The 9836-nt window shown below is 36.0% G+C and overlaps 3 protein-coding genes across 3 annotated transcripts; 1 reads left to right on the forward strand and 2 right to left on the reverse strand.

The window, feature by feature from the left end:
• Positions 1-585: 585 nt before the first annotated feature.
• LOC106333687 (glutathione S-transferase T3-like) lies at positions 586-1506 on the forward strand. The gene is made up of 2 exons (XM_013772104.1): positions 586-1092; positions 1375-1506. The coding sequence occupies exons 1-2, from the start codon at positions 586-588 to the stop codon at positions 1504-1506; spliced, it is 639 nt and encodes a 212-aa protein (XP_013627558.1).
• Positions 1507-2904: 1398 nt separating this feature from the next.
• Positions 2905-3465, reverse strand: LOC106333698 (uncharacterized protein At4g04775-like). The gene has a single exon (XM_013772116.1). It carries the CDS (start codon positions 3463-3465, stop codon positions 2905-2907), a length of 561 nt encoding a protein of 186 aa, XP_013627570.1.
• Positions 3466-3713: 248 nt separating this feature from the next.
• On the reverse strand, positions 3714-4576 carry LOC106333705 (glutathione S-transferase T3-like). Its single transcript, XM_013772127.1, has 3 exons — positions 4432-4576; positions 3981-4387; positions 3714-3935 (listed from the first exon to the last, which is right to left on the reverse strand). The coding sequence occupies exons 1-3, from the start codon at positions 4574-4576 to the stop codon at positions 3714-3716; spliced, it is 774 nt and encodes a 257-aa protein (XP_013627581.1).
• Positions 4577-9836: the final 5260 nt, after the last annotated feature.

The raw sequence follows: 9836 nt of genomic DNA on the forward strand, positions 1-9836 counted from the left end.
GTACTTGTCTCAAAACAATATTCTAGGTCAGTTAGGAAGTAAGTATTATATTTCTGATAAAAACATTAACGAAACTTGATAGTTTTGTAGTTCTGTTAGGAAGTAACTTTTAAAATATCGTGGCCTGCTTGTAGTGTAGTTAACGAAACTTGATTTTGACATTGTAAACTAAAGTTAATAGCTATGTACTTGTAGTTTTGTAATAAGTGTTGATTAGACTTAGGTAGATAATGGTTAGGTGTTATGGAGTTATTACCTGGTTATGTTTGTCCTATTTAATCAGATATAATATGGTTGAGCTTTAGTATCTCCAAATCTTCTTTCTTAATTTTTTCCGAAAAAAATCTCTGTGGTAGTATCAGTCTCTTCTCTGTCCTTGTTGCCATGAATCCAGGTAGCCAGTACCCTGGTTATGTAGATTTCCTTCATAGCGTTTCAGGAAATAATGCTCAGGGAAACTTTTCTTATAAAAGTTTTCCTTATAGTCTCAACCTTGGAGCCTCTCAAATTCCCTCTTTCAGTTCACAACAGACTGAAGCTCCATCCTAGTCTGATAACCCACCAGTGGAGACACCAGTGGAGCGGATGGTTCATGAGAAGAGAGATGGAGAGCATTGTAAGCAGAGATGGCATAAAATCAATGGGGATACAAACAAGTATTGTGCAGCATACGCAGCTGCGGAGAGGCTTCAAAGTAGCGGTCAGAATGACAACGACTTAGTGAAGAAAGCTCATGAGATCTACTTTGCGGATCACGGCTCCAAGTTCACCTTGGACCATGCATGGTGTCTTCTGAGATACGAACAAAAGTGGCTGAGCCTGAACACTCCAAAGTCTGGCGGTGAGAAGAGAAAGACTGGTGAGGTTGGTTCCCAAGCATCAAGCAGTAAAGTTGGTGAGGAAGAGCCCCGTCCTGAAGGTATCAAAGCTGCGAAAGCAAAAAGGAATTCTAGGAAGGGGATGGCTGTCGAGGACTTTAAGAGCGTCCATGAGCTCAAGATGGAGGATTTGGTGAAGAAGGAGAGGCTCTCGAAGCTGGCCATTTTAGACACTCTCCTTGCTAAGAAGGAGCCAAGCGAGAGTGAAGAAAATGTCAAGAACATGCTGTTGGCCGAATTATTCTAGTTTTTAAATCCTAAGAGTCTATGTTGTGTAATATCTATTATGTTTGTGTCATGCGTCTAGTGTTGGAGGAGAAGCTATGACTTGTGTTCTATGTTCTGTTGTGAAATTATGATTGTTAGTCTTTCAAGTTATCGTTTGTGTTTAATTATAAGAATTATTTTCGGTTTAATGTGTGTTGTGACCTGTGTTCTATGTTCTGTTTTTAAATTATATTCTCTGTCTAATGTGTTCTGTTTTGATTATTCTCAGGCCATGAGATTGGATTATTCGTACACGCAGCCGTCTGAGTCGGAGGATTATGGTTTAGGAGGTTCAGCAGACAGTGGAAACAACTCTACAGATTTGAGTTTCAACCAAGAGAAGTTCCGGATACAAATTTGAGTTTCAACCAAGAGAAGTTCTGGATTCAAAAGCGTGATATTGACGGAAAATGAATCCTCATCTTCTCTTTCTTGAATTTCAAAAGCACGTTTTGACAACGAATAATCTAGCTTGCAGGACTCCAAAGGCACGTTCAACATCTTTTCGAACAGCTTCTTGGATTTTAGCAAATAATGAATTCTTTGGACCTTGTGGTAGTCTGATAGATTGAATAAAAGTCGCCCATTTCGGATAAATACCATCTGTCATATAATAAGCCATATCGTACTCCGTTCCGTTGACATTAAACTTTACTTCTGGTGCTATTCCGTTAATAATGTCATAAAAAAAAGGCTATCGATCAAGAATATTAAGATCGTTCATAGTACCTGGAGCTCCAAAAAAAGGCGTGCCATATCCAGAGGTCATATGAAGCCACCGCCTCCAAGACAATTGTTGGTTTTTTGGTTCCTCGTGAATACATTCCTTTCCAAGGGGTGGGACAATTCTTCCACTCCCAATGCATACAGTCGATGCTTCCAATCATCCCTGGAAATCCACGTTGTTCTCTGATATGGAGTAATCTGGCCAGATCCTCCGGTGTGGGACGCCTTAGGTATTCATCGCCAAACAGGAGGATTATTCCGGCGGAAAATTCGTGCAAACATTTTCGATCTGTTGTTTCGGCAAGTCGGACATATTCGTCAACCGTGTCAGCCCCACCACCATATGCCAATTGACGAATTGCTGCGATACATATTTGTAGAGGTGATAGACTAGACCGTCTGAGTGCATCTTGTGTTTGATGAAAATACTCTACTTCTGCGGAGAGATGATGCACAATACGAATGAACAAAGATTTATTCATTCGAAACCGTTGCCGAAATAAATTTCTCGAGTACGTCGGAGTTTCAGAAAAATAATCATTCCACAATTAATTGTGGCCTTCCTCCTGGTGTCTGTCGATAAAAACACGTTTTTTCGCTCTTTTGGTTCCGGAATAGGAGCATAGTTGTTAAAAAATTCTTCAAATGGGGTATCAAGATCAATATCATCATCATTATCTTGGTGGTAATGATAATGAGAAGATGATGCCATTTGAAATGAAAATATAAAGAGAGGGAGGATTTGTGTATTTCAAATGAGAAGAGATATCTCATATATATAGCTAAAGGAGTTGTAGTTGTGATTTTGATGTAAGAAACACCCGTGATACTTATATTTTTAGAATCATTCATCTTGTGAATGTTGCTTGTTTTCTTGTTGAAGAAACAGGACAAAAAAGTGGTTACTAAACTCAAAAGGGACAAAGAAGTACAAATTCTAGTTGAAGTTTAAACAACAGAAACATAAGTTTTGACAATGCTGCACCATACATAAACAACTGAAACAACGTGAGGACACTGCTGCAACATAAAGCTACTTGACCATGAGTACAATGGCTATGATCACTAATTGAAAAACCATAACCCCTACAACGAATTCATCCCTTTTTCCCAACCTAGTTTTTTTTTTACCTAATTCACCACAACTGTTCTCGAGCTTTTGCTCAGTCTCATCATGTAGCTCTTTCACCCGGTTAAGATGTGACTCGTAGTCAGTAACAAATGATAGAGAATCTACCTTTTGAGACAGCAGGCCACACTGTGTACACATAGCTCTAATCTCCTCCATCACCGCGACGTTCCACCACTTCCAGACATGGCAATCTCCGTCATCCCTGTTCTCACAGGTGTAAAACCTTCTCCCAGGATCAGTTCTTGTGTAAGACGTCTCTACAACCGGTTGGCCACCACAGTAGCATTCCTTCGGGAAGCCAAACTCAACCTCTGGCTGCGGAGGGTACACAACCCGCGCGGCATCAATCTCAGCTTGGTCCAGCATGATATCGAATTCTGTTTCGCTGTATCCACTGTCTGCTGAGTTCTCACCATAGTCCTCCGACTCTGAAGGCGGCGTGTAGCTATAATCCAGCCTCATTTCTTCTGTAACCTGCAAACAATAAAAAAACATAAGTTTTTAACTTTATGAAACATAACTAATGGCAACAAAATCAGGCATTAACTTAATACATAACTCAATGCAACATAATCAAATAAAGAAGCATTATATTAGACAATACCTGTTCCCATTACATAGCATCAAAGAACATAGACATCACAGAACATTATAAAATAAACTCAACGCAACACAACCACGAAAAACAAACATTGATTTTTTTTGAGAAATTAGAACAACTCAGCAAGGAGTTTATTTTTGACAACTTCTTCACTCTCACTAAGTGGATCCTTTCTAGCAAGGAGAGTGTCTAGTATAGCAAGCTTCGACAGTTTCTCCTTCTTTGCCAAATCTTCCATCTTGAGCTCCCACATGTTCCTATAGTCCTCAACAGCCTTTCCTTGACTACTATTCCTTCGGGCTTTTGCAGCCTTTATACCTTCAGGCCTTATCTATCCCTCACCAACGTCCTCACCAGTCTTTCTCTTTGAACTGACAGCAGCTTTAGGAGGGTTCATGTTTATACACTTCTGTTCATACCTCAACACACACCACGCATGCTCAAGGGTAAGCTTGGTTCCGTTATTAAGGTAGAAGATATCATGAGCCACCTTTAGAACGTCATTGTCACTCTGACTGCTGGTAACTTCTCTCTCTGCTGCGGCAAATGCGGCTAATAACTTGTTGGTATGATCATTTATTGTGTGCCACATTTGCTTACAATGGACATGCTCTGTCTTCTCACCAGCCTCTGTAGCACCTGCGAAGTACTCTCCTACGCGTTTCCAGAAGGTGCCTGACTTCTGTTCATTCCCAATAACAGCATCCTTTGATGTGTTTAGCCAGGCACCGATGAGAACCTCGTCATCAGCAGGAGTCCATTTCTTTCTCACCACACGCTCCACTGTGTGGCATCAGGTTGGGATGGAGTCTCAGATTGTTGCGAACTGAAAGGAGGTATTTCTGAGCCTCCAATGTTTACACTATAAGGAAAACTTTCAGGAGGAAAGTTTTCCTGAACAACATATTGTTGTTGACTCGTAAGAAGGCCAACGTAGCCAGAATACTGGCTACTTTGATTTCTGGAATCCATAGCAAGAAAGACAGAGCAAAGAGAATTCCAAATAAAGCTGAAGGATGAGCTTTGAGGAGAGTAACACGTTTTGGTTTTAAAGAGAAATAAAGAGCTAACATGGGATTTAATAAAAGAAACTGTAAAAAGCAATAATTATCAACCACTTAACCATTATCTACCAAGGTCTAATCAGAACTTAATACCGTACTTGAACTACAAAGCTATCACACTCTCATTTACAATGCAATAAGATTTAATGGATATTTGGTTTAATTTACTTCAAAACAGAACTAAAAACAATCAATTTTCGCTCTAAACTACAATGTGTGATCAGAAGCAACTGTAACAAGCAATAATAGACCGCAAAACATACCTAAAAAGCAATCTAGATACTACAAAACCGAACTACAACCTATCAACTCATGTTTGTCCATCGCATAACCATCAAAGTAATAACACACAATAAGGTACTGACTTTTTTTTCCTGTACTCATCCACACAATTAGCAATCATATCATCTCAATTGACATCCTACGGATCTCGAATGGAAGAGGAACGCATACCTTTTGGTTCAAAAACGGAGGAGAATCCAAGGATGTCGACCGTGGAGAAAACAGATCGGTCTTGTCTTGCGAACTAACCGAGCGGATCTCGTTTGCGGCGAGAAATCGTCGGAAGAGCTTTCTCCAACTGCGTCGCCGTCGAGAGTGACCGGGAGAGGAAGAGGCTGAAATGGATACCAAATGTCGAGACAAACCTTAGACGACTTCGACCCGTGCTAAAAAAATGTCAGCTGGCACGTAAGGACCGAAAAGAGAAGTCCCGTATTAAGGCCCGTCCTTCATTTTCTCCCATATTTTTGATTTTTTTTTTAAGCCCAAAATACCTAAAGACGAGTCCAAGAACGTGCGATAATCTTGCTCTTACAGAATTTGCCAAGCTTGTTTAGCTAACAAAGCTTGGCTAAAAAAACTACTAATTCTAAAATCCAAGTTTTGCCTCTCTTTTGCCCGACAAAACTTCTCCAGACAAGTCCAATGTATTTTCCTAGCATGTTCAACACCGATCAGCCAGAAATTGCATTGACAAAACCGCTTTAAACAAGCATAACCTCTTTTCTCCTTGATATAAAGTACATGCATATACCAAGAACCGCCTATGAGATTTTGGAGCCAATAAACATTTAGTAAAACTTTGATAAAAAAAAAATATACAATTTGGAGTTTATGCCTATGTATATATTATTTTCAAAAATATTGGAGATCAAAACCATTGTTTCGTTGAGCTGTACCCATTTATTGTTTCATTGAGCTGTACCCATTTCTAGTCATGCACATACCAACCTGATAGTATGAGCTTCAGATAATCTTTCATGTAACTAGCATTTTTATTTTTATGGAATATCTGAAGTAAGTTTCATTGGTCTCAAAATTAAGAATCGTAATTGTAGTATTGTTGGTTTGATTTATATATTTTTTTCATGACATGCCATTTACACAAAGGAAGGCTATATTCAAGACTAACTAATACTCCTTCTGTGTTTCCGAAAGTAAGATTTTCTAAAGTATGCACGCATATTAAGAATTTAATAAATGTTTATAATTTAATTTATTTTTTATTTTATTATACACTTTCCAGTAACTTTCTACCAATGAAATTTAATCAATTCAAATATTCTCAATTAATGTTCCTCAAAAATATAAAAAGTATCTTAACAATATAGAAAATATATCTTTGAAGAACAAGAAAAAAATCTAAAAAATCTTACTTTCGGGAACAGAGATAGAGATAGTATTCAACTAAGACAAATGATTTTTTTTTTGAGAAAAAAGACAAATGATTATATTGTATCTTACCAATTAAAGGCTTAACTGGTTTTCCCGCTACCACCCGCAAATGTAGCTTTTGCGGTTGACAGCATTTCGAAACAATCATACAAACCGCTACAAATCGCTTCAAACCGCTCCGAACCTCTTAAAATCAAAATTTGGTTCCAGATAGCGTTTGCAGTTGCGGGAGGATAACTTTTTTTTTTTTTTTCAAAAACCATATAAATACAAAAATAAAAATATTCAATAAAAATTTTAAATTGGAATTATAAAAATACTAAAATATATCTATTATCTTTTAATTAATATTATAAAATTTTAAAATAAAAATATTTTCTATAATATTAAAAATTTAAAACTATAACTTTCTAAATATAATTTTCATATTTATTATAATATTATAATTTTTGATATTTTTTATAATTATATAAAATGTAAATATTGTTAATTTATTATTTAACAGCTGTTGTATTTGGTAGTTAACCAGTCATAAGTATCTCGCAAACGCACCAATTTCTAACCGCAAAACCAGTCGTACAAATCTCTTAAAACAGCTAAAAACCGCAACCACCCACATCCGCAAACTTTCGCAACCGCAACCGATGCGTTTGAACCAGTCGGACCCTAAATTAAAGCCTAACTTTTAGCGATGATGTACAGATGTCCATGAACAGCCTCGCCTAACTTGTCTACGAAATTATAGTCACAAATTAATATAGTAATTTCATTTATTAAACATTATAAGTCCAACGTTCCATTTTTTTTTTTTTTTTTTGAAAATTATAAGTCCAACGTTCCATTTGGTGCCTTACATTTCACCTTCTCCACCTGTATGATTTGAGATAGGACAACACACACCAATAAACCATACAACAACATTGTATTAGTAGGGAACATAGATATAAACTCGCTCTTAAACTTAATGTAATCGTATGTTCCATCTAATTCAAATATCAAGTTCATTCAGTGGCGTGCCTAGGGTAAGTGGGGCTCAAAGCAAATTTTAAAACAATAGTCTTTAAACATAATTTTTTAATACGAAGCCTAATTCTAAAAGAAGAAAATAAATCTAAAATTGTGATGAGTCGAACCTTGCCTTTCATGTGCACATAGATACCTCAAGCAACCTCTACACTACAACAAACTTTAAGTTAAGACCATGATTATCGCTTCACGGTTTTTGAGGTTCAATTTTTTTTTTCTTCAGATTAAAAATAAAAATAAAAAAACGCACCAATTACGGGACGCCATACGTATCAGTAGTACCTGCGAACAGTGCAAGAAACAGATCAAAATCGATCCTTATTTCATCTCTTTTATCAACAATTTTTACACCAAAAATTGGACCCACCACTTAAAAACTCCTCCTATAACCCCACCGTTAATTGTGCTCTAAGATATTTATATCTAGAAGGAGCCTAAGACAAAAGTCTTTTCTGATACATGCTAGGCACGACTCTGAGTTCATTATACAGATTAAAAATCATCCTAACCGAGGTGTTTATACTGATATTATTTGTCTCATATATAATTTCGATTCTTTGATCAAAAAAAAAAAATATAATTTCGATTCAAACTTAAACCTTTTCATGTTTTTTTTTTTGAAAAAAAGCTGAAACCTTTTATGTTTGATCTTATAAATTCATTATACGTAATCCTTCATGTCTTTTTCAAATGTTAGCTCCCTTTGGAAATTTAAATATATATTTTTTTTGTTTCCACTACAAATATAATATAATTTTTGAGATATTTTGACTATATCAAATATGCATGAGAAAAAGTTTTTCAACGTTAAACCAGTTCATTAAATATGGACTTAGAGCACTCGCAATGGTGTTACTCAAATAAGAGTCCTTAGAAAAAATGTATTCTGATTTTTTAATTATTATTTCTTTTTTCTTTTCAGATTAAAAAAATATATCAACCAATCGCGAATCGCTACATGTCGTAGGGATCCATTTGCAAAGATTCACTAAAAAAGAATCCTTATTTAAAAATTTTAAGAATTGAATCCTTAACTTTTGGTAGAGTCCACTGATTATTTAATTATTATTTTTTTCTAAAAACTCCCCCTTGAAAAATTCCTATCGCGGATGCTCTTGTACTTGTGCTGTGGTGCGGTTTAGCTAAAAACGAATATGCCAAAGTCGAGTGGGAAAAAACACTCAACAGAACGAACAATTAAAACGTCAATTTCCATGCCTTCTGTATTTGCCTACTGTTTATTTCCCGTTATTTTAATTCTTTAATACAGTAGGGCCCGATACATTCAATGGCATGGCTAAATGAGAGCCGTTGATCTGCTCGACAATTCTGACGGTTGCTGGAGATGGTCTCTCTCATGTTGGTTAGTTGGTATTGGTAAGCCCGGAGACGGCTCACGAGGAAAGAGCAAGGGAGCCTCCATAAAGTGACGTAAATACAATAAAGGTGTTTTATAGTTTAAAATTTTATTAGTTTATTGGTGTAATAAAGACAGAATTTATATGGAAGAGGAGTTTTTTTAAGATTTAATTAACCGTCAGGTGGAATATCTTGACTGCGAACCACTACGAGACTACAAAAAGAGAATATTTGTGAGAGGGTCGCACTGATGTGGACCGTTTCATAGTCCCACTACGAGACTACAAAAATCTTTCGATTTTTTTTTGGTAAAATCTTACGAATTTTTTTTGTCATATAAATCATGATAATAGTTAAATAAGTAGAAATTAGTGGTGTCGAGATATTACACGGGAAAAATAGGTGTTCCACAATGTATTCTTTTCTTTTTGTAAAAGTGCTACTACAGTGTATTCTTAGAAACGCATATTGTTTATAAAGTTAAAGTATGTGATAAGGCCAGTTACTTTTAAAAGGTGAATTTACGACTAAAAGAGAAGATATTTTGTGATTCCCTTGTCAACCTTTGAGTATTGGCTGCTGAGGTTTTACGAAAAATCTTCGCGCAGTAAGAGCACCCTCAATGGAAAGTTATAGCTTAGGACCTCTGAATTACATACACATATAATCAGTTAAAAAAATACACATATATAATATATATATACACATATGTATTTTTAGAATCCATAAACTAGAATCTTTACTGAGGATGCTCTAACCTGTTTTCGAAGATAACTGTAAAGTTCATGGGAGCGTGTAAAGACGTCTTAGAGAAACTTCATTGATTAAACACCATGAGAGTTTCTAAAAGGAAAAAATATTATTATAATTACTTGAATTTGTTTTATTATTTTTAAAGCAATAAAAGCACCAATTTCTCTTCGGTGAGTGACATCTTTTTTGTTGGCGTCTCTCTAAAAAACTCTAATATTAGAACTTTTGGCCATTTTCTTTCCTATTTTTTTTTTCTTAAATACTTAAAACTCTTCTAGAACTTGCTGTTGGAGGTGCTCTTAGATGTTGATAACGGATAGATTGAATTTTTCTTTTTGGACACGATCACTAAT

The sequence above is a fragment of the Brassica oleracea genome, chromosome C1 (genome assembly GCF_000695525.1).
Source record: "Brassica oleracea var. oleracea cultivar TO1000 chromosome C1, BOL, whole genome shotgun sequence".
Lineage (NCBI taxonomy): Eukaryota > Viridiplantae > Streptophyta > Magnoliopsida > Brassicales > Brassicaceae > Brassica > Brassica oleracea.

Coding starts and splice junctions, on each gene's coding strand:
- LOC106333705 (XM_013772127.1), bottom strand. CDS start 4,576: ATGGATTCCAGAAATCAAAGTAGCCAGTATTCTGGCTACGTTGGCCTT. Junction 4,388..4,431: donor CTCAGAAATACCTCCTTTCA/GTTCGCAACAAT, acceptor GATGCCACACAG/TGGAGCGTGTGGTGAGAAAG. Junction 3,936..3,980: donor TGAACCCTCCTAAAGCTGCT/GTCAGTTCAAAG, acceptor GGTGAGGGATAG/ATAAGGCCTGAAGGTATAAA.
- LOC106333698 (XM_013772116.1), bottom strand. CDS start 3,465: ATGAGGCTGGATTATAGCTACACGCCGCCTTCAGAGTCGGAGGACTAT.
- LOC106333687 (XM_013772104.1), top strand. CDS start 586: ATGGTTCATGAGAAGAGAGATGGAGAGCATTGTAAGCAGAGATGGCAT. Junction 1,093..1,374: donor CAAGCGAGAGTGAAGAAAAT/GTCAAGAACATG, acceptor GATTATTCTCAG/GCCATGAGATTGGATTATTC.